This window comes from Phascolarctos cinereus, unplaced genomic scaffold (genome assembly GCF_003287225.1).
Source record: "Phascolarctos cinereus isolate Bilbo 61053 unplaced genomic scaffold, phaCin_HiC Scaffold_1;HRSCAF=81, whole genome shotgun sequence".
NCBI classification, from domain to species: Eukaryota; Metazoa; Chordata; class Mammalia; order Diprotodontia; family Phascolarctidae; genus Phascolarctos; species Phascolarctos cinereus.
Genome location: NW_027555514.1, coordinates 201,782,381 through 201,808,046, shown reverse-complemented (window position 1 = coordinate 201,808,046; position 25,666 = coordinate 201,782,381). Strand labels below are relative to the sequence as shown.

Below are 25,666 nucleotides of genomic sequence, written 5' to 3'. Positions count from 1 at the left end.
TAAAAATAAATAAATTTTAAAAGAAGTAAAAAGAAACACCTTTTTCAAGTACAATTTTAAAAATCAATATCAGTTTTAAAAAGAATAGATGTTTTAAAAACAATCTTAATGTTATTCCATGTTTTTTTAATTATCATATGCAAAAATATAAAAACAATTCTTAATGAACCACTTAAGACAAAGTTTTTTTTAGAAGTTGAGAAAATAATCAAATATTACCTCTAAGAATTGAGAATTAACTTTAAAATCAGGAGGTGGAACTCCATTTTTAATAGCAATTTCTTTTTTTTCTTCAATACACTTGAAAAGATGCTTAACAGCACGAGAAATAATACCCTGCTCTTCTTCAATGATATTGACATCAAATCCTGTTCCCATAGTATATGTTTTACCAGCTCCAGTCTAAATATAAGAAAAAAAATGATCAAACTTGCCAAAAAAATACAGTTTTAGACAATGTCAAGAATAGCAATAAAACTGCTACTGAACAGCATTCTGTTAAGGAATGGCTTGGCTTATTTCCTACCATTTAGTCATAATTCAGTACTTACTTGTCCATAAGCAAAAACTGTAGCATTGTAGCCCTCAAAACAACCTTCAATTAGTTTTTCTATACACTGTGTGTAGATTTGCTCTTGCTGGGATTCAATATCAAACACATAGTCAAAGGTAAAAGCTTTATCTTTTCCTAAAAACACTTGAGGTTCACCCGGTGTGACAGAAGTACAAATATGACATCCTTCAATTTTTTCTTTTGCAAGTTGAGGTCGAATTCTGTGAAAAACAAACACACAAATAAGACAATTAGGCTTTCACTGGCTCAGGTTCTTGTGCTCAGTTGTCAGGTGAGGCAACACAGCTAATGCCTCTTCCATGGTGAACTAGAGTAACACAATCACAGTCAGCTACTGTATTTACTTTGGCCAAAAAAGACAGAGTGATCTCAACTTCAAGTATTAGTTCCAGGAATGAAAGCCCTCGTTAAAGAAAGACCTTGGCTTTCCAAATTACCTAACCTTAAAAGATCTTAAAGCAGTTGGTAAGGAATTGTTAACCCAAGGTGAATATGAAAAAGGTGTCGACCACCTGAAAAATGTCATAGTTGTCTATGGGCAGCAGGTATTGCCAGTTTTGTAGCAAACTCTTCCACCATCATTGTTCTAAATGCTTCTTACTAGGTTACTACTAATTAGTCAGAGAATTGTTAAATACATGGTTTGGCTGAAGATAATACAGAATGAGAAACTTGTAAACATAATAAAATATAGATAAAATATACATATTTTAAAATCATAACCAAGAAGATGAGCAGGAGGGGATAAAAAACGAGAAGTGTACTAGTTATAAACTACTTGTCATACTGAAATCAAGCAAAGTTTATTTTAATTTTATATAGTTAAATTTGCCTTGACTATTTAATGTATTTTGATTATAAAATTTAATTATATAAGTAGACTGTGTAAATAAGCTAAATATCACTGTCACTTAATACTAAACTATGTAATTGTAACATATATGTGACATACTACTGTGTGTTAAAATACCTACTGCTAATTTTTGAAAAGCAAAGTTAAAGCAATAAAAAAGAATTCTGTATTTTGTACAAATTTTTAAGATGATTTGAAATATGAGATATATATAATACAAAACCCATGATGACACTTTGTGACATTTGTAATATAGAATAATTTAAAAAATATTGTTGTTAATGCTTGAATTGAAAATCCTAACTGAATTAAAATGCATTTACACTGAAATTAATTTTAATTTTAAATGACTGGGAAATTGTATTTAAAGACTGGCTTAGCAACCCATCAAAAAAGTGTGAACTCAATATGGAACATATTCACCAAAAGCCAAACAAATTCTAGAATACTTTTCTTCAACTAGGCATAAAAATGTACTCTTAGATAAGTTCACCTACTTATCTGTACAATAAAATTATTCCTTCATTTTCTCTTGGGGGACTGGCTGTAAGCAAAAAAAAAAAAGGTAAAGCTGGGAAGTTGATATTTGCCTCAGTGCCTTTTTCTCTTCCATCTACTTAGTTTCCTCATGTTCTCTTCTCTCCATTTCATTCAAAATCTTCCTGCAGGACATGATCAGATATCATGCCATTTATGAGGCAGTGTGAATTTAAGTTAATGTTAACATATTGTTGATATTTCTCTCTCCCTGGCCTCTCTCTAATGTATTTTAAATGTTTATTGATAGCCTTTCTTTTAACATTACTTTCATTTATGAATACTTTTCTCTATTATCCTCATCCAGTGCATCATCCCTTAGGAGGAAGGAGAGAGAAAGGAAGGAAGGTTAAGAAAGGAGGGAGGGAAGAAAATAGGAAGGAAAGAAGGGAGGGAGAGAAGGAGGAAGGAAAAGAGGGAGGGAGGGAAGGAAGGAGGAAGGAAAGGAGGGAGAGAGGAAGGAAGGATGGAAAGAAAGGAGAGAGGAAGGGAGGGAGGGAGGGAGGGAGGGAGGAAGGAAGGAAGGAAGGAAGGAAGAAAGGAAGGAAGGAAGGAAGGAAGGAAGGAAGGAAGGAAGGAAGGAAGGAAGGAAGGAAGGAAGGAAGGAAGGAAGGAAGGAAGGAAGGAAAAAAAGTTTAGCAAGCTAACCAATACATTAATTCAGTTTAACAATAAGTGTAATACTCCACAGCCATGGTCCTCCATCTCTCCAGTGAGGAGAAGAAGTTATATTCTCTCCACCTCTCTTCCAAGAGTAGATGGCTCTGGAGAAGACAGTGAGGCTGGTGATTTTGCACAGCCCTACCTCACTTAAATCCAATTCACTTGCAAGTCATGACATCTCCTTCCTGAAGTCATGGTCCTCTTGGAGAACAAAGAACAAACAACAACAAAAGGAGAGGCTTAAGCATTAAAATGACAAAAGAATGAAGGTGCACTTGTCATTTCCATTTGTCATAGTATACTTCTCTCTCCATTAGTTCATGTACATCTTCTCATAATTTTCCAAATTCTTCTTTTTCCTAGATCTTTACGGCATTGTAATTTTCTATTACATTCATATATAACATTTTGTTTAGCCCCCAATGAGTCAATCAAGCATTTATCAATGGATTTCCAGTTCTTTACTACTAGAAAAAGTATTGCTATAAATATTTTACTGTATTTTCAACCTTTCTTTGTTTCGATTCCCCTTCTCAACCTTATTATCCACTCTCATCCCTATTCACATCAACACTTTCCCTCCAATATCTCATTCCTTTTGTGGTGCCCTCCAAAACTCTCGCACTCTAATTAACAAATTTCTCTTTGTTTTAAATATCTTCCTTTTATGCTCCTTCTACCTTTTGGCACTCACTGAGGCCTACCTCCTCCTGGTTGATGATGCATCCTTGGACATAATTTCCAGTACTAGTTGCACTGTCTCTCATACCTCCCTTTACCCCAAATCACTGTTTCCACAGGGGAGTCACAATACTCCTTATTACCCATTGCTATGTTCAGACGCCCTCTACTGCTGTTAATCAGTAACTTCTTCTCTTTTGACATCCCATCTATCTATATTTACCACCTAACCCAGATTCCAGTAACTGTTTTCTAGTGGCTCCTAGGACAATCTCCTTTCTCTCTCAATGAGTTCAGTAACTGACTCACAATCTCCCTCTCCACTCTAACAGCTTTGGCTGTAACCCATAAGTTTTAGTATATTGTCCTGTCATTGCCATTGTCTTTGATGAAATTATTGATTGTTTCTATGATTTGTTGCTTGACCCACTCATTCTCTAGGACTAGGTTATTTCATTTCCAATTAATGTTAGTCTATCTTTCCATGGCCCTTTATTACATGTAATTTTTATTGCATCATGACCTGAAAAAGATGCATTAAATATTTCTGCCTTTCTGCACTGGATTGTGAGGTTTTTATGCCCTAATACATGGTCAATTTTTATTTGGGTACCAGGTACCACTGTGAAAATGGTGTATTCCTTTCTATACTATTTCAGTTTTCTCCAGAGATCTATCATATCTAACTTTTCTAAAATCCTATTCATGTTCTTAACTTTTCTTATTATTTTGTGGTTAGATTTAGCTAGTGCAGAGAGGGAGAGGTTGAGATCCCTCACTAGTATAGATTTGCTGTCTATTTCTTCCTGTAACTCACTTAACTTCTGTAAGAATCTGGATGCTATACCACTTCATACATATGTTTAGTATTGATGTTACTTCATTGTCTATGCTACCTTTTAGAAAGACGTAGTTTCCTTCCTTATCTCTTTTAATTAGGCCTATTTTTGCTTTTGCTTTGTCTGAGATCAAGATTGCTACCCCTGCTTTTTTTTTTTTACTTCAGCTGAAGCTGAATAGATTCTACTCCAGCCTTTTACCTTTATTCTATGTGTATCTCTCTGCTTCAAATGCATTTCTTGTAAACAACATATTGTAGGATTCTGGTTTTTAATCTACTCTGCTTTCTGGCTCGGCTTTATGGGAGAGTTCATCCCATTCACATTCACAGATATGACTACTAACTGTATTTCCCTCCATTCTATTTTTCCCCATTTGTATTTTTCTCTCTCCTTTTACACTGTTTCTCCTCACCAGTGTTTTGCTTCTGACCACTACTCCCTCAAATTGCCCACCTTTTTCTTTCCCCTTGCCCCTCTACTTCCCTATAGTGTAATGTCTATTACCAACTGAGCATCTATGTCATTTCTTCTTTGAGCCAAATTTAATTAGAGTAAGGTTCAAATAATGCTTGTCCCATCCCTTCTTTCCCTCACTTTAATAGGTCTATTCTACCTCCCCCTTTCCTCTTCCCCCAATACAATCCTGTTTTACACTCCTTAACTTTTTTATGTCATCACATCAAAGTCACCTTATACCCACACCCTCTGTCTGTGAATAGTCTTTCTAACTGCCCTAATAGATACAGTTCTCAAGAGTTACAAGTATCATCTTCCCATTTAACCGTTTTAACATGTTTCCCATAAATGGTTTAATCTTATTAAATAACATGGTTTTTTTCCTTTCTACTTTTCATGCTTCTCTTGAGTCTCGTATTTGAAGATCAAATTTTCTGTTCAGCTCTGTTCTTTTCATCAGCAAAATTTGAAAGTCCCATATTCCATTCAATCTCCATCTTTTCTTCTGAAAGATTATGCTCAGTTGTGCTGAGTAGCTGATCCTTGGTTGTAATCCAAGCTCCTTTGCCTTAAGGAATATCATATTCCTAGCCCTTTGATCCTTTAATGTAGAAGTTGCTAAGTCCTATGTAAAACTGACTGGGGCTCTTTGATATTTGAATTATTTCTTTCTGGCTGCTTGCGGTATTTTCTCATTAATCTGATAATTCTGGAATTTGGCTACAATATTTCTTGGAGTTTTCATTTTGGTATCTCTTTCAAGAGGTAATTGGTAGATTCTCTTAATGACTATTTTACCCTTGGGTTCTAGGATATCAAGGCAGTTTTCCTTGATAATTCCTTGAAAGAGGCTGTCCAGGCTTTTTTTTTTTTTAAAATCATAGCCTTCAAGTAGCCCAATAATCTTTACGTTATCTCTCCTGGAGCTATTCTCCAGGTCAGTTGTTTTTCCAATTTTTCATTCTTTTGATTTTGTTTCACTGATTCTTGAGATCTCATAGAGTCAATTGCTTCTACTTGCCCAATTCTAACTTTTAAAGAATTATGTTCTTTAGTTAGCTTTTGCACCTCCTTTTCCGTTTGGCCAATTCTACATTTAAAGGAGTTGTTTTCTTCCGTGGACTCTGTTTTTCCCATTAGGCCAGATCTATTTTTTTTTATTAATTTATTTTGATTTATCAACAATCACTTCCATATGCTTTTGAGTTGAAAATTTTTCTCCCCCTTCCTCCCCCCCACCCTCCCCAAGACGGTGCACAGTCTGATATAGCCTTCGCATTTACATACCCATTAAACATATTTTCACATTAGTGAAGTTCTAAGTAAAAATTAAAACCAATAGGAGGAACCATCAGAAAGATGAAACAAAACTCAACAGAATGTAAAAATAAGTGATAGCGATTCGACTTCCATAGTTCTTTCTTTGGATGTGGACAGCATTTTCCATCCTGAAGGCCAGATTTATTTTTTAAGGAGTTGTTTTCTTCCATCATTTTTTGTGCTTCCTTTTCCAAGCTGTTGACTCTTTTTTCATAATTTTCCTGCACAACTCTCATTTATTTTCCCAATTTTTCTTGTAATTTTTTTACTTCATTTTAAAAATCCTTTTTGAGCTCTTCCAAGAGGACTTTTTGGGCTTGAGACCAATTCATATTCCCCTCTGAGGTTTCACATATGGGCATTTTGACATTGTTGTGCTCTTCTCAGTTAGTGTTTTGATCTTTCCTGTAGCCATAGTAGCTTTCTATGGTCAGAGCTCTTTTCTGCTTCTTACTCATTTTTCAGCTGATTCTGTGACTTTTAAAGTTGAGCTTTGCTCCTGGGGCACACAGAGCACTGCCCCGAGCTTCTTATGCTGTGGGCCAGGTGCCTGTTCACTGGTTTTCTATGCCAGGCCCTCAGGTGTTTGCAGCTTGCCCTTTGCTAGGGGTAACCCAAACTAGTCCCACCTATTATGCCCGGGCTCTGGCACAAATTGCTCACAATTTTCCTTCTGCAATGGGGCTGGAAGCCTCACAGCTGGCCTGTTCATTGAGGCAGGCCAAGATTGAGGGGCCTTAGTTGCTGATCTGTGCTGTGGCTAAGAGAATCCTGCTGGCTTGCCTGGACACCGTCTGTGCTAGGCTGCTCTCCCTTTTTCCTAAGCAAGACAGACCTTTCCTGAAGTCTTTCTAAGTTATCTTAAGCTAGAAATTTGTTTCACTCCATTTTGTTGTTGTTGTTGTTTTTTGTCATTTCTGTCACTGCAGAATCTGTTTAGAGGTGGGTCCTAGCTGCATACTAAGCAGGAAATAAGTTCTGGAAATAAACTTTAGCTGTGTGGCTCTGATACCAGAAGAAGAGTGGTGACATGCTTCTAGCCTATACCCCAAGGTAAAAACCTGCATTAAATAACCAAGGAAGAAGTCTGAGAGTAAAATGAGGACCCTGTAGTTCAGTTGCTCTAATTCAAAGTCTTCAAGTAGGCTAACAATGGCTGACTGCAGGAGCAGTCTACTAAAACTCTCAAATAAAGACAACCCAAGACCCAAATAAGGGTTAAGAACTTGTAAAATTCAGACCAGGAAGGCTGTGAGAAGACCTCTCCCAGGATCACAAGAGGACTGAAAGCCTTCAGTTTCCCAGTCTGAGCTGTGAAACTTATTAGGACAGAAGATAAAAGACTCCCCCTCCCCCACCACCCCAATATGCACAGAGCCCTGACCTTCTAAAGTGGAAGGTTCAAAGAGAAGGATGAAAATATGAGCAAATAAACAAAACCTCACTACAAAGAGATGTTAGAGTCACAGGGAAGCTCAAGACACAAAACAAGAAAAAGTGAGCGGCCTGAAGACACCTACATCAATAGAAAACAACATATAGAGGAGTCAAACAAGTCAAGAAAAGCATAAAATATGATCAAGCAATCATAAAGGACTAAACCAAGGTTAAACTGTTTACATTTATACATGGGAAAGTGCTACATGTAGCCCCTCAGAACTCTTATCATCAAGAGACTCTAATTGACAGAGAGCCTGTCAATTGTATTTTAATTATCTTAAAAGAAGATCAGGAAAAGTGTGGAAGAGGAATACACTAGAAGACGGGGAGAAAGGAAGAAGAAGAATGGGGAAAATTATCTGACATAAATGGGATAAGGAAGTATATGTCGTTATAATAAGGATGAGGGAACAGGGAGAGGCAGGCAACACTTGAACTTCACTCTACTGGTCAAAAGAGAAAAGAATACACACACACACACACACACACACACACACACACACACACACACACAGAATTAGGTACAGAAATACATTTCATCCAACAGAGAAACACGAAAGAAGGAGATTAAGGGAAAGAGTGGCAATAAAAGTAAAGGCAGATTAAGTGAAGGATTAAATCAGAAGTAAAACAAACTCTTAAAGTGCGGAGTGGCCAAAAAAAAAAGGGAATTCAATTTAATAAACATTTATTAAGTGCCTAATGCATGCCAAAGGAAGCACTGACAATACAAATAGCACAAACCCCTCCAAATACCTTTAAAAAATGGCTCTAAACAAATTCTAAAACAGCAGAACCCACAAAAATATAGAGTAAAACAAATTTCCAGCCCAAGACAGCCTGCAGGGATACTTGATCAGAAAGGTGTATCGCGCCAGGTGGGGAGAGGCGTGCAGTTCAGCTTTGGCACTCGGGCAAGGCAGGCCTCAGCAAACCTAAAGCAGGCCTCAGAGGACTGAATCGTAGGAAGCTATAGCAGTTTCCAAACTTCTCAACCCACGAACACCAAAGAAAATTTAGAAGGTCAGTGGGAAAAGTCTGTGTCTGTGGTGAGAGAGAGAAGCATGGTCCCAGCCCCAGTCCCTGAGCTCAGTCTCAGGGTGGCAGCTACCTCCAGAGCTTCTGGCCCACAGACCAAAGTGAATCAAGTGGCTGATCAGAGGGAGACTTCAGGGATCTCTCTGCTGGTGCAGGATTCTCTTGTTTTGCCCGTGCTAGGATTTGGGTCACAGTTCTGGGTGGCAGTCCTGGGGCAAGGAAGTGCGCTGGAGTGGTGGAGCTTGTAGTGGCGGTAGAGAGGAAATCTTCCTCACAGTTCCAAGACAGAAAATAGTGCTTGTGGTCATTCATAGAGCAGAGCACAGGTCAGGAAAGGAGTAAACACTTCACACCTTGGAAGAACTGAAAATTTACAGGTCCCTAGAAGTATCTCTGAAAACAGCTGCACAAAACCCCCAAAGCTCAGAACTGTACATTCTCCACATTGGAAACAGACCCCTACCTTAACAAAGAGCTTATAACTCAAGTAATTGGCTAAGATCATGAGCAAGCAGCACAAAAAGGGTCAGACTATAGAATCTTACTTTGGTGACAAAGAAGATCAAAACATACAGAAGAAGACAACAAAGTCAAAGCTCCTACATCTAAAGAAAAATATGAACTGATCCCAGGTCATGGAAGAGCTCAAAAAGGATTTTGAGAAGCAAGTAAGAGATATACAGGAAAAACTGAGAGTGATGCAAGAAAGTCATGAAAAACAAGTCAACAGCTTGCTAAAGGAGACCCAAAAATACAACACCTTAAAAAAATAGCCTAACCCCAATGGCAAAAGAGGTCCAAAAAGCCAATGAGGAGAAGAATGCCCTAAAAAGCAAAATTGGGCAAATGGAAAAGAAAGTCCAAAAGCTTACTGAAGAAAATACTCCCTTAAAAATTTGAATGGACTTTATGAGAAATCAAGACACTGTAAAACAAATCTAAAAGACAATACAAATAAAGGAAGAGGGGAGTTCTTGCCCTCAAGGATCTTATAATCTAATGGGGGAAAATAGCATGCACATGAGCACACACACACACACACACACACACACACACACACACACAAACACACACACACACAGAAAAAGGCTGTAAAAAGAAAGGGCGTGGGAGGAGGGAGGATCTTGTTCTATGAAGTTAAAACCAAGCAAAGATGGAAAGTGAAGCCCCTGAAAGTCCAAATCCTGCCCCCTAGAAAGATTTGTAAGGAATTTAGTGCTCCATCCTACAGCTCCCTAATCAGAGGGGAGAACTCCAGACCAAATGAGTTGGGAAGGAAAAACTGAAAGAAAAAAAACAGCAATAAATTAGGCATTGAACCTAATTTTTAAAAAAAGAAAAAGAATGGGGACAGCTAGGTGGTGTAGTAGATAGAACACCGATCCTGGATTCCGGTGGACCTGAGTTCAAATCCAGACTCAGATACATAACACTTTCTAGCTGTGTGACCCTGGGCAAGTCACTTAACCCCACTGCCTAGCCAAAAAAAAAAAAAAAGAAAACCAAATTACCACTATCAAAAGTAAAAAAAGGTGAACTGATAATCAATGAAGAAGAAATGAAAGAAATTACTAGGAGCTATTTCCTTCAAGTTTATACCAATAAAGAAGAGACATAAGAATAACTGTACTACCTGAAAGCTATGATAAAAAAGAAGAATCTTGATACAATAATGCAAGAAATGATTAAAGAAAATTGTCCTGAGGCATTGGAACAAGAGGGGAAAGTAGAAATAGAAAAAAATCTGCCAAATACTACCTGAAAGAGACCCTATGAGGTAAACCCATAGGAATATTGCAGTCAAATTCTGAATTCCCCAGTTCAAGGATAAAATATTATGAGCAACAAGAAAAAAACAATTTCAATACGGCAGGGCCACAGAATCACACAAGACCTAGCAGCAGTGACACTAAAAGAACACAGATCTTGAAACACTACATACTGAAGAGGAAAAGAACTGGGGTTCTGACTGAAAATATAGCCAGCAAAGCTAAGCATAATCCCGAATGGGAAAAAACAATGGACATTTAATGAACTGTCAGACTTTCAGGACTTTATTTAAAAAGAAACAACCTGAATTTAATAGAAGATCTGACATACAAGAGTCAAGAGAAATATAAAACATATCAAAGACTAAAGGAATCAATAAGGACAGACTATTTACTTTTCGTGTATGTAAAATGTAAAACATCTCTCTAAAATTATTATTAGTAATTGGGTAGTTCGTAAGAAAGACTGGGATAGACCTGAGTGTGAATGACTTTAAAAAGTAAAACCATTTAGGAACAGCTAAAAAGAATAATTATTTTATACAAATGAGGTGTAAGAGGAAGAACCGACAGAATTAAATGGGAGAAGAGGGCTGTTAGTTATGGAAAACTACTTTCATTGGGAATGGGTTCAAGAAACTCTATAGATAGATAGATAGATAGATAGATAGATAGATAGATATAGATAGATATATCTATCTAGATAGATATATCTATCTATATCTATATCTATCTAGATAGATACATCTATATATATATATACACACACACACACACACACACACACATACGTATATACATATATATTTAGAAGAGTATAAAAGTCTTCTAAATTCTGAAAGAAATTAAACACTAAGGGGATGGGGGGGAAAGGATAAGGGAGGGATCTCTAAAGGGGAAGGTGAGGGAATAGGCTAAAGGGTGGGATATAGAAGGGTGTTTAGATTAATGGGAATGGGAGGATAAGGTATGGATGGGGAGGAGGTAGGTAGGTTAAGTAATAGGAGAGATAGGAAATAAGAGGCACATACAAACATAAAAACAAAGATCAAAAATAGAATTTCTTAGGCAAAGTATATGTTTATAGATGTATGTATGTATGTATGTGTATCTATGCATAAATATATCCATGTTTAATTGTAGCCTTGGGGGGTAGGAGGAAGGGAAAAGAACAAAATAAAAAGCACACAGCAGAGAACAAAATAAAACTAACAAGGAAGCAAAGATAGACAGCTCTCAACACAATGCACAGTGTTTATTATATAGGTTTTCTGGAAATGGAAATTTATTGCTATTTATTTTGAATCTTCTCTTATGTTCTGCAGTGCACATTACATGCTTTTTTTTCTTATTTTGTATTTAAATTTCAATATTTAATTTCATAATATGTTTCTTTTTCTTTTCTTATTGTGTATTTGTTTTAGTAATTTAAAAAAGAGGGAAAAAAATGCCCAAGGAGATTACAGCAATATATCACAAAGATCACACACTATAACTAGGTAGGATTTACACCAGGAGTGCAGGGCTGGTTTAATATTAGGAAAACTAACAGCATAATTGATTATATCCACAACAAAAATAACAGAAACTACATGATTATCTCAATAGGTACAGAAAATGCTTTTGACAAAATACAACACCCATTCCTATTAAAAACACTAGAAAGCATAAGAACAAATGGAGTCTTCCTTAATATCGTAAGAAGCATCTATCTAAAACCATCAGCAACATTATATGTAATAGCTGGAAGCATTCCCAGTAAGATCAAGGATGAAGGAAGGATGCTTATTATCACCATTATTATTCAATAATGTACTAGAAATGCTACCTATAGCAGTAAGACAAGAACAAGAAAGTAAAGAAATTAGAACAGGCAATGAGGAAACAAAACTATCATTCTCTGAATATATGCTGGTATACTTGGAGAATCCTTGAGAATTAACTAGTCAAAATAATTAATAATTTTAGCAAAACTGTAGGATATAAAATAAACCCACATAAATCATCAGCATTTCTATTTGTTACCAACAAAGCCCAGCAGGAAGAGATAGAGAAATTCTATTTAAAATAACTGTAGACAATATAAAATACTTGGAAATCTACCTGCTAAGACAAACCTAGGAACTATATGACCTATATGAACACAATTACAAAACACTTTACACAAATAAAGTCAGATCTAAACAACTGGAATAATGTCAATTGTTCATGAACAGGCCAAGCCAATATAATATAAATGAAAATCAATTTTGCCTAAATTAATTTACTTATTTGGTGCCATAACAATCAAACTACTAAAGTTATTTTATAGAGCTAGAAAAAATAACAACAAAATTCATCTATAAGAACAAAAAGTTAAGAATATCAAGGGAATTAATGGGGGAAAAAATTAAAGTAAGGTGGCCTAGCCATCCAGGTCTCAAACTATATTATAAAGTAGTAACCATCAAAATTACCTGGGACAGATAGAAATAGAATGGTGGATGAGTGAAATAGATTAGGTACACAGGAATGTCCGAATGTTTGATAAACCCAAAGACCCCCGAGCTTCTGGCATAAGAACTATTTGACAAAAACTGCTGGAAAAACTGGAAAACAATATGGCAGAAACTAGGTATAGAATAACTTCTCACACCATATACCAAGATACGGTCAAAATGGGTTCATGATTTAGACATAAATGCTCATACCATAAGCAAAATAGCAGAGCAAGGAATAGTTTTACCTGTCAGATTTATGGAGAAGGGAAGAATTTACAACCAGAGATAGAGAGCATTATTAAATGCAAAATGGATAACTTTGATTATGTTAAATTAAAAAGGTTGTGCACAAACAATACCAATGCAATCAAAATAGAAGAAAAGCAGAAAGCTGGGAAACAATCTTTACAACAAGTGTTTCCAATAAAAGTCTCATTTCTCAAATATATAAAGGACAGAGTCAAATTTATAAGAACACAGGTCATTCCCCAATTAATAAATGGTCAGAGGATATAAACAGGCAGTTTTCAGATGAAGAAATCAAAGCTATTTATAGTCATATGGAAAAATGCTCTAAATCATTATTGATTAGAAAAATGCAAGTTGAAACAACTCTGGGGTACCACCTCACCTATCAGGTTAGCTAATATTATAGAAAAGGAAAATAACAAATGTTGGGATGTGGGAAAATTGGAGTTGTGAATTGATCCAGCCATTCTGGAAGGCAATTTGGAACTATGCCCAAAAAGCAATCAAAACGTGCATACCCAGCAATACCACTACTAGATCTGTATACCAAAGAGATCACAAAAAAGGGGGAAAGGACCTGCATGTACAAAAATATTTATGGCAGCTCTTTTTGTGCCGGCAAAGAATTAGAAATTAAGGGGATGTCCATCAATTGGAGAATGGCTGAACAAGCTGTGGTATATTATTGTAATGGAATGCTACTGTGCTAAAAGAAATGACCAGCAGGCAGATTTCAGAAAAACATGTAAAGGCTTACACGAACTGATACAAAGTGAAGTGAGCAGAACCAGGAGAACATTGTACAAAGTAACGGCAACATTGTGTGATGATCAACTATGAATGACTTAGCTCTTCTCAGCAATATAATGATACAAGACAATTCCAAAGGACTCATGATGGAAAATACTATCCACATCCAGAGAAAGAACTGATGAAGTCTGCAGATCAAAGCATACTATTTTCACTTTTTTTCATGTTTCTTTTCTTTTGGCCTATTTCTTCTTTTACAACATAACTAATATGGAAATGTGTTTTATGTGATTGTGCCTATATTCAATTGCTAACCATCTTAGGGAGTAGGTGGTGAGAGAAGGAGCTAATAAAAAATTTTAAATTTTAAAAAAAGTGACTAAAATAACCATCCATACCTTTTGACACAAATATCTAACTGCTAGGAATATATTCCAAAAAGGTCAATAATAAACAAGGACCTATATTCTCCAAAATATTTATAGCAGCATCTTTTTTGTATTAGCAAAGAATTTGGAAACAAAATAAATGCCCATCAATTGAGAAACTGAAAAGCAAAATGGGGTATATGAATTCACAGAATATTAGTATGCTATAAGAAATGAGTATGAAGAATTCAGAAGTATGGAAAGACTTACATGGACTGATACAAAATGAAGCAAGCTGAGTCAATATATATATTGACTACAACAATATAATTGGAAAGAGCCACAACAAAATAATTGAAACTGAGCAGTAAGAAATTATATTGACAAAGTTTGGCCTCCAAAAAGAGATATAAGAAGGTGCTCCTGTTCTTTTCCAGAGGACAGAATTCACATTGGCTATAATGTCATTTTTTTTGGATGAAGTGAACCATTTTTATTCAATTTTTTCCAATCTTCTCAACCCTTTCTTTTTAAAAATGTTTTTGTTGACTTTCTGGGGAAGAGAGGAAAAAGGATACAGAAGGAAATCTAGTCAATCAAAAAAAATTAAGATTTTTACATTTCATTTTAAAAAATCCATTTTTAAAAATACATGGAAAGAAAATAGCAAATACCCTAGGGCAGAGTTACAGATATCTACTAAACCTCCCTAAGAAAACAAGCAGAGAAAAATACCTCCAAAGGAGATACTAAGGAAACATAGTCTCCAATACTTAATCAGAAACCAAGGTCAGAGAACATGATGGTCAGAGTGGGTCAGAATTATATGGAATTTAATAGATAATAAACCCTAGACCTCACAGTTTATTTAGCTTCTCTCTTCCTCTCACCCCCTCACCAAAAAAAAAAAAAAGAATTTTATGAAAAATGCATCTACTCCTTTAAAAAGTTATTTTAAATAAATATTTCTTATAACCTGGTTTCAGACCTCACCTAGGTTGAAATACTATTTTACAGTGTACCAACAATCTTTTAACTTCTAAGTCTAATCGCCTTTTCTCAAGTATCTATGACTACACTAGAAAGTAATCATCAATTCTGTGGTTCTGATGTTCTTATTGCTATCCTGGCTCATCATCACCACTTTGCATTAGGAAACTGTGAACTTCAGTAACAGAGCATAACACATCACATGGACTAGAACGTGAACTTTGAAGACTTAAGTCTTTCTGAAGGAAGATCTCTGCCAGGGCAGTGGTCTTCTGATACCACACCCTTAACCTGGACACAGCTTTCTCAATAGATATAATCCCATGACTTCCTTCAACCCCACCTTCTCTACCAACTTCCGTGGTAAAGCTTCCTCTCCTCACTAAACTTAATGGGTCCCAGCTTCTCTGATGTAGCTTCCTAGACTAGGACCAATAAAAAGTCCAAGCCATGCGGGCTCTATGCCTCTCAGCCTTAGTGGGTGCTAGAGACTACATTCCAGATGGAGACAAGGGGGCCCATGTCCAGAGAAGCCAAGTGCTATTGTATCTTTACTGTATATCCTTGTATATCCTGGCTGTGTCTTTAAGGCAAGGTAAACCTCCTCCTTTGTTAAATGTTTAGTGACTCACAAGTGCCTCATTTCATCCTAACAATGAACCTGAACTAAGAGACTGCTGGCTTTAGAGCCATGCCTACAACAGCGGAAATCTGCTGGAAGATCCAACACTCTGTGGCAATCTATTGGAGGAAGAGGGATCACTTGAACAGATACTGAAGTTAGCCTTGTAATATGTAAGGCCATCTCATCATGCTAGACAAGTGGAATTTACCTATGCAGGTGTCATAAGACTTTTTACACTAGGCTACTGATAGGGAGTGAATTCTTTATAGTAATAAAGACAAGCTTAAATAATTGAGGAGATATTAAATGCCCATGTGTAGGCCATGCCAATATGATAAAAATGGCAATGCCACATATATGTATGTATTCAGTGACAAAACAACCAAAATACCAAAGGATTACTTTATGGAGCAAGAAAAAAATGATAATTAAATTTACCTAAACAAAAGTACAATGGAACTCAACAGAAATAAATTTTTTTAAACCCTAGAAAGGAAGAAGGCCTAACAATAACAGATCTCAAGCTACATTACAAGGTAGTGATCATCAAAATAATCTAATATTACTTAAAAAATACAAAGGCGATTAATTGAACAGATTAGGTATATAAACAAGTAGGAACAGAAGTAATTAACCTAGTAGCCTAATATTCAATAAAGCTAAAGTCTTGAGCTATTGGGGTAAGAACTCACTATTCATCAAAAAATTCGAAAGCAGTATAGCATACATTAGCTTTAGAGCAACACCTCACCCCATTTTCCATGACAGGCCCCAAATGGATATATGACTCAGGTCACTCATAAACAAATTTGAGAACAGCAGAACAGTTCAAGTTTTAACAACAGATTAGAAAGGTTCATAAAAGATAAAACAGCCACTTTTGATTACATAAGAAAAATTTATGAATATAACAAAACTAAGGCAGCTGTAATTAGAAAGAAAAGAGTTAACAGGGGAGAAGGAAAGAGAGATGAGGTTTCTCTATAAGATCTCATTTCCAGTCTGTATAAGGAATGGATTCAAATCTGAAAGAAAAAATGAGCTATACTCCCAATTGATACATAGTCTAAAGATACAAAGTGGTAGTTTTCAAAGAAAGAAAACCAAGCTAGCAAGTTATGTGAAAAAATTACACAAATCACTAATAATTAGGAAAATGTAAATTAAAGCAACTCTGAAGTTCCAGCTTATACCCATTATATTGGCAAAGTTGACACAAAAGAAAATGACAAATGTTGGAAAGGCTAAGGAAAAAGAAGCCTGCTAACTGTTGATGAAGCTGCAAATTGTTCCAGCCCATTCTAGAAAGCTACTTGGAACTATGTTTGAGAAGTCATTAAACTGTGTATACTTTTTGATCCAGTAATACTACTTATAGGCTTAGAAAGAGGAAAAGGATTCATTAACCAAAAATATTTATAGCAGCTGTTTATGTAGTGACAATGAACTAGAAACTAAAAGGGTAGTGCCATCAACTGGAGAATGGTGTCACAAAAATTACAGAAGTGATAGTTTTAAATAATCATAAAGGGCAACGAGATGGGGGGCTCAATATTTTCTCTGATCCCCAAAAGCTGTCAAATTTCTACAAAACAGATATAATGCATCAAAGATAAAGTAATTTCAGCTGTCTTCATGGTCTAGTACACTCAGAATCCAAAAGAAAGGGGGGAAAAAAAGTAAAAAAATTCATGAATTCAATGACCCTGAATTCACTTAGCAACAAGCACTCACTTCCCACTGTACCAGCAGCAAGGCTGTACTAGCAGATCCAATGACATGAAAAAGGCTTTGACAATAGACAAACAAGAGACTTCTTTCTAAATGTACATGGGGTCGTGAATCACAGAATAAGGGTCTAGTTGACAGAAAGAGGATGGGTAATGAGAGAATAAGAGAATTCTGTTGGGAGAGGGATGGATTATATGAAAAATGAAATTAAAAAACTAATGAATGAAAATAGTTGAATGGGAGAAGAATATTCTTGACTGAAAAGAAAAAGGGGAGGGGGGAGGAATTATATAACCAATAAAAGCAGAAGAGAAAAAGGAGCTAATAAAGAAAACCTCAAAGGGAAAGAGGGAACAAATGAGAATTGGGGATCAGGGGTAAAGGGAAGAGAGTCAGTGGAAACAGTGGAAATAGAGAAAGATTAAAGTAAATAAAAGAATATAATACTGTGTATACAGCAGAAAAGGGCAAAATAATCATAATTTGAAAAAAACTTAGAGATAAAAATATAAAACTATATGTAAACATAAACCTTTCCATATATTTATATACATACACGTATACAAGTATACATATGTGTAAGTTTATAAACATAAACTCTTATAACTTTAAATAACTGATCATATCAAAAACCAAAACATCCAAAATCACATGATCATCTCAAAAGAGATAGAAAAGCCTTTGACAAAGTACAGCCCTCCTTCGTGCTGAACATTCTACAAAATATAGGCATAGAGAGACCTTTTTTAACATAAAAAGCACAGATCTTAAACTAAAAGCAAGGATCATATGCAGTGAATATTTTCCAATTAATACAGTGAAGCACAGTTGTCCACTCTCCCACTACTATTTGATATAGTACTGGAAATGCTAGCAAAAGCAATAAGAAAAGAGGAAGTCATTAAAAGAATAAAGATAAGTAGAGAGGAGATAAAACGAATGCTTTTGGTTGATGATATGATGGTATACTAGGAAAATGATGGTCGGTGGTTGGTGGGTTGGACCAAAAGACATCACTCTGTTAGAATCAAGTTACAGTGAGTGTGACTATGGATGATCAGACCAATACGAACTCAGAATGCCCTACCACAGTTCAGGCACAAATAGTCACAGTTCAGGAACAAATCGTCCATGTGAACATTTGGAGTGGACTCTAAATTTGTGCATCCTGAGTTTCTTTTGACCTACTTCAATTCTGCTTTGCTCACAGAGCACAACACCTTCTCTAATGGAGGCATGCCATGCTGGGCAGTTGTGTGCCAGTGTCTCTCGTGTCACACAATCAATTCCAAAGTTCCAAAGGAAAATGCTAGGGAATCAGCAAATATATTAATCAAGAAAACTAACAGCTTCAGCAAAGGTGCAGATTACAAAACAAATCCATAAAAATCAATAGCATTTCTATATAATTATAACAAAAGGAAATATAATATATCTGGGGAGCACCTGCCCAAAGCACACAAGATACTCCAAACCACTAATAATAAGAGAAACATATCTTGAAACAACCTAAGTTTCCACCTTATACCCCAAAAACTGGTAAAAATGACAAAAATGGTAATAGTCAATGTTGGAAGTTATAGAATAATAAGGGATACCAATACACTGTTGGTGGAGTTATGAAATGGTACATTTTGGAAAGCAATTCAGAGTTGTGCAAGTAAAGTAATTAAAATGTTTAAGACCATACACTCCATTACTGTACTTATACCCCAACAAAGCCATGGATAAGAAAAAAGTTCTCATATTATACCAAAATATTTAGAGCAGCACTTTTTTGACATCGCAAACAATTACAAAAAAAGTAGATGTTCCCTGAAACAAAGCATTGATTGGGGAACGGTTAAATAAACTGCAGTACATAAATGTAATGAAATGTGGTGTCCTATAAGAAATGATTTATGTGATAAACTGAGAGAAGCATAGGAAATTTTACATAAACTGATGTAGAGTGAGGGTGAAGTAAGCAGAGCCAAAAAAAAAACCAAAACACAGTAACTGTAATAATACAAACCAAAAGAACAACTACACACTAAAAAATCAAAAGTAAATGTAACAAAATCATAAAGATCAGGCAGAACTTGAATGAAAAGATATAAGAAGACACCCTTAATTTATCCCTTTTGTGGAGGAAGACCATGGGTGTTACACATTTCACTTCTTTTCAGAGGAGCTGTGTTGTTTTCTCTTTCCTTTCTAAAAAAAGTACTATCTGTCATATGAGATTGCTCTCTGAGAAGGGCAGAAGGGAAAATATTTGGGATTACTATGATGATATAAGAAAGAAAATATCATTAAAAACTTTTTTTTTAATTTAAATCATGGAAAGGTTTGTATGAGTCAGCCAACAATCATTTATTAAGCACCTACTCTGTGCCAGGCTCTGTGCTAAGCACTGAAGATACAAGAAAAGGCAAAATAAAGTCCTTCCCCTGGAGGAGCTCATCATCTGATGGAAGAGACAGCAAACAAATGAGTATAAACAAGTTATACATAGGATAGACTGAAATAACTGAAAGAAAGAAGACCTTAGAATTAAGACAGTATGGGAAAGGTTTCCTGTAGGGGCAACTAGGTGGTACAGTGTATGGAGTGCTGGGCTTGGAGTTAGAATACCTAAATCAAATCCAATTTCAGACACTTGCTAACTATGTAACCTTGGGCAAGCCACTTAGCCTGAATTTAATCATCTGTAAAAATGGGAATAATAATAGCACCTACCTCCCAGGGTCTTTGTGAGAATAAAATGAGATATTATCTTTAAAGCTCTTAGCACAGTGTGTGACATATAGCAGGCATCATACGTTACCTACTATCATTATTATTTTCTTATTATTATTCTTTTAGAAAATGAGATCTTATTGGGATCTTAAGGAAACCAGGGAAGCCAGGTGGTGGAGATACGGAGAGAAAACATTCCAGGCATGGGAGTCAGCCAGCAAGAAAGCCAGATCAAAAGATGAAGTATCTTGTTTGGGGAACAGGAAGGAGTACAGTGTCACTAGATGAAAAAGTATATGGTAGGGAGTAAGAGTCAAGAAGATTGGAAAGGTAAGAATGGGTGAGGTTATGAAGGTCTTTGAATGCCAAACAGAGCATTTTGTATTTGATCCTGAAGCAACAAGAAGCCACAAGAATTTACTGAATATGGAGGGAAATAAGCAGACCTGTGCTTTAGGAAAATCACATCAGGGGCTGACAAGGATGGATTGGAGTGGGGAGAGCCTTGAGGCAGGCAGACTCACCAGCAAGTTACTGCAATAATCCAGGCATGATGTGATGAGGGCCTGCACCAGAGTGGTGACAATATCAGAGGAGAGAAGGTATATTTGAAACATCCTGCAATGGTGCAATATCCTGTAAATTTCCAAACTCAGGTCTCTGTCTTAACTTGAGCTATGAGGGTCAATAAATTAGTACTCCTCCTCAACAGGATATGGGTAGCACGCATCAGGAGAGAAGGAGACATACGTGAGAGATGTTGCAAAAATAAAGTCTACAGGGGCAGCTAGATAGCGCAGTGGATAGCGCACTGGCCCTGGAGTCAGGAGGATCTGAGTTCAAATCTGGCCTCAGACACATAACACTTACTAGCTGTGTGACCCTGGGCAAGTGACTTAGCCCCACTGCCTGATCAAAAAAAATAATAAAGTCTACCGATTTTGGCAACCAATTGGATATGGCACTTAGAGAGATAATATAGAGTTAAGGACGACCAAGACTGTGAGACTGGGGAACTGGGATAATGGTGGTGCCCTCAACAGTAATAGGGAAGTTTGGAGGGTGGAAGAGGGTTTACCAGGAGGATAAGTTTAGTTTTAGACATAATGAGTTTAAGATGTCTGCGAAAAATCCAGTTCAAGATGTCTAAAAGGCAACTGTAGATGCAAGACAGGATGTGAGCAAATAATTTAGGGCAGAATAGGTAAATTTGAGAATCAGCAGCAGAGAGATGATAAAATCCATGGTTGCTAATGAGATAACCAAGAGAAGTAGTACAGAAAGAGAATAGAGGAAGGCTTACGGTTAGAGGGCATGAAATGACACACAGTAAAGTCAGTAGAACAAGGAGAATAATTTATGAAATAACAAAACGTAAAGACAAACTACTTTAAGAGACTTAACTCAGAACAAAGCTAAACCAACTCATTATAACAGAAGACTCATGACAAAGTATGCTGCCCATCCCTGATAAAGAGGACAAACTGAAGATTCAGAATGAGATATATTTTTGGACATGGCTAATGTGGGAATATTTTTTTGCTTGACAACACATATGTGTTGCAAAGGTTTAATTTTCTTCCTTCCCCCACTCCATAGAGATGTGAATAGAGAAAATAAATGTTTGTTAATTTAAAAAAAATTAAAAATAAAAAAATACTCTCTCCACAAATGACTCCCAAATCATCAAAGCAAATTTATTCTACTGAACTCCTCTGCATGTCAAACTCAACATGTTCACAAAATGAACTCATAAATCTCATAAATACTCCCTCCCTTCAAAATTACCCATTTCTGTTAAGGATATCACCAAACTTCTAGTTATCCAGATTTGTTACCTCAAAGTCATCTTTAACTCTTCTCTCTAATAATTAATAATAACAACAACAATAACAGTATTTATGTAGCACCTGCTATGTGTGTGGCACTATGCTAAACCCTTTTCAAATATTATCTCATTTTATCCTCACAATAACCCTGAGGGGTAGGTGTTACTATTATTCTTATTTTCAGTTGAGAAAACTGAGGCAGAAGTTAAGTGACTTGACAAAGTCATATAACTAATAGTATCTGAGGCTGGATTTGAACTTAGGTGTTCCTGACTCCAAGCCCAGAACTCCAGAGCTCTCATTATCTGTATCTAATCAACTGCAAAGGCTTATCAATTCTACCTCTATTGCATAAATCCCAATCTCTCTAACTGTGGCCATCATGCTAGTTCAGATCTTCCTCATCTCTCTCCCTAACTACTATAATAGCTTTGGAATAGGTTTCTCTCTTCCACTCCTTCATTTCTCCAACTAAATCTCCATATAGTTGCCAAAAAAATTTTCTTAAGACATGAACAAATCTAACCATGTCACTAACCTGCTCAAAAATCTTTAGTTGATTCCTAATGACTGAAGGATAAAATACACATTTCTGAATTTAGCATTCATGGCTTTTCTATAATGTCTTGTTCCCAGATTTCTTTTCATGCTACTGCCATTCTCAAACTCTTTACCTTAGCCAAACTGGATCACAAGCTGTTCCCCAAATTCAGCATTCAATCCCCAAAACTACATCCTTCAAATATCTCCCATGCCTGGATTCCTCTTAATTTCTACCTCTCAGAATCTTTGTCTTACTTGAAAGGCTCAGCTCAGAGGTCACCTTCTCCAACATCGCTTAGAGGCCAACTGCATATTGGGGGGGGGGAGAAACACAGAAGAGTCAAGCAACTTAAAAAAAATAAAATCAAGTGGATCTTTTTAACAAATAGCAGGGCAGAGAAGTCACTTTCATTAATACATGTCAATATGGTCTTGTCCTGGTGACCACAGGGAACTTATTATGGGTCTAAGGTACAATTTTCCTATTTTGGTTTTCTATAAATTTCAGGGATGGTAAATAAGAATTGTTTTAAAAAAAGAAAAGAAAAACATACCTACCCTATTGGAGTCTACTTGGTCTCCTAATGTGGTCGGTGTTACTGGAGGTGGGTCCAAGGAACTTAAAAATGAACACCTCATCAGTGAGGGGCTGTGCCCTCCCTACTAGATGAATGCCAGACAATTAGGAAGGGTTGTTAGAATTCATCTAATCCAAACTCATTATACAGATGGGGAAAAATAAGAACAAGAAAGGGAACTGTCTTGTCCAAAGGTCAAGTAAGAGAGCTATGACTCAATCACAGGACCTTTCTTACGAGTCTGACTCTCCAATCTAAAAAAGATTTGTTGAATTAGGTTTTCTAATTATGTACAAAATTAGTGATTTTTGTTACCTGTATAATACATAATTACAAGTATCTCATAGTTGTCATTGAACAAAAGTAAAATTTTAACTGTTCAATGTTAAAGACAGTGTGATTACATATTTAAATTTTTAATAAACTACAAAGTGGATGATCTGTAGGAGCAGCTAAGTAATACAGCGGATAGAGCACCAGGCCTGGAGTCAGGAATATCTAAGTTCAAATCAGGCCTCTGACAATTATTAGATGGGTGACCCTGGGCAAGTCTCTTAACCCTTATTTGCCTCAGTTCCTCATATGTAAAATGGCAACACTAGAGAAGGAAAAGGCAAACTACTCCATTATCTCTGTCAAGAAAACCCCACGGACTTTGTCTGTGGGGTCATATAGAGTCAGATACAACTGAAAAACAACAGATAACTTTATTGGCACTGTATGGGACAGGTGAAAGTTTCTCATGTAAGATGTAAGCTACGCTCCAAAAATGTAGTGAGGCTTCAGCATGATCTGGGCCTAAGTTTCACTTTCGTTTTGGGGTCCGTGCACCAGCTGCCCACCCTCTCCCTTGTTTTGTAACCACCCCCTCTGTTGGTTTGTGCCTTAACTTTACCATATAAGGCAATCCTCTTGCTCCCAAGCCTGTTTTGAGTAAAATGTATCTCTTGGGTTCTAAATATAGACTGTGAGGTCTCTTGCCTCAGCCAATGACGATAAAGAGATTGAGACAAACAGGTGGGGAGGGGGGCTTTTTTGAGTGATCTAAGAGTATATAACTGTTTGCTGCTGCTTGTGCCCGGCCTCACTACTCCAGTCTGCCCTGGGTAGGAGACACCCAACTCTCGCGAGAGACTTGCTAGAATAAAACCTGTTTTCTACCTGGAGATACCGCTGAGTTTTTATTTGGGTAAGTGGCCTCGAATCCCACTCAGTACTCTAAAAAATTGTGACTTGATTTAGAAATTATGTCTCATTAATACTAGATTGCTACACTTTAATTTTATAGTGGTTGATAATTCCTAGAAGCAAAAATGGGTTCATAAAACCTTTCAAAAGCTATAAACTTCTAACACTGAAATGGCAATGGAAATAGAAGTGAAGGTTTCAACAAGACTGCATGATAAACTGCTTGAAAAGCTGTATAAAGGATTTTTAAATGCACCATTCCCCCTTTTAAAAATATTCTTTAAGTCAGCATTTAAGAAATAAAAAACTATGGATGTTTTTCTATGTAGCCGTTTTATAAAAGTATATATGAAGTTCCAAAATAAACTAATAAAAAAGCTCTACAGTATTGTTGATTATTTTTGCTAACAAAACTTTCTCTATTTTTAACAGAAGGCAGCTTGTTCACTGCAATGCCTAAAAACACTTAGTTGGTCATTCTTAATTGAGCAGTTGGAAAAAAAGATACAGAAAGAAAAATAATTCATTGAATTGCTCACAAGGGAAAGCTACAAACCTTAATCTATTTGTAATTAAATCATAAGGTTTTATTCCTGCTACTGAATTTTGTTAAATCTCACCTTTAGCTCATCACATAAAGTATATATATTCTGTATTTTCTTCCTGGAGAGTCTTCATGTTAAGAAAGATTAGCCATCTTCTAAATACTCCTTTATTTTTAGGTGAAAGGCATAAACTAAATTTCAAATACTCTAAGTAATACAAACTAAAGCAAAAAAAAAATCTTCAGTACTAAATAGTAATAAGATTTCAAAGCCCCCAATTAATTTTTAAAAATATGCAAAACAGCAAATGAAAAAGACTTAAGCCCAAATGGTGGGATTTGATGTACGTATGACTTATAGCTATAGTTAATAAATTCCAGAGGCACCCTACAGCCTCCAGTATCAAATACAAAATGCTCTGCTTGATAGTCAAAGTCTTTGCCTCCTATCTTTCCAGTCTTCTCAAACCTTATTCCCCATCATGTACTCTACAATCTAGGGGCACTAGCCTCATGGAGTACGGTTCCATGAACTATGTACTCCATACTCCATGTCTTGTCTGGGAATTTTCTCTGGCTGTTCCCCATGCCTGGAATGCTCTCCCTTCTCAACTCACCTACTATCTTCCCTGGCTTCCTTAAGTTGCAATTAAAATCCCATTTTTATAGGAAGCCTTTCTGAAGTCCACTTAACTCGAGTGCTTTCTTTCCCTCTGTTAATTATTTCTTATTTATCCTGTATATAGTTTGCTTTGTATATATTTGTTTGCATGTTGTCTCTCCCATTAGATTGTAAGCTAATTACAAGAACAAGGATTGTCCTTTGGTTCTTCTTGTATCTCTAGCACCTAGCAGAGAACCTGGCAGAATAGTACCTAATAAATGTTCACTGACTGA

General features: G+C 36.2%; 1 protein-coding gene across 1 annotated transcript in view; it reads right to left on the bottom strand.

Annotated features, from left to right (window-relative positions):
• KIF21A (kinesin family member 21A) overlaps window positions 1-25,666 on the bottom strand; it is a 171,524-nt gene that overhangs the window by 119,171 nt on the left and 26,687 nt on the right. The window contains 2 exon segments of the mRNA XM_020973700.2: window positions 220-402; window positions 552-774. Of these exon segments, the coding sequence (XP_020829359.1) occupies window positions 220-402; window positions 552-774 (406 nt within the window).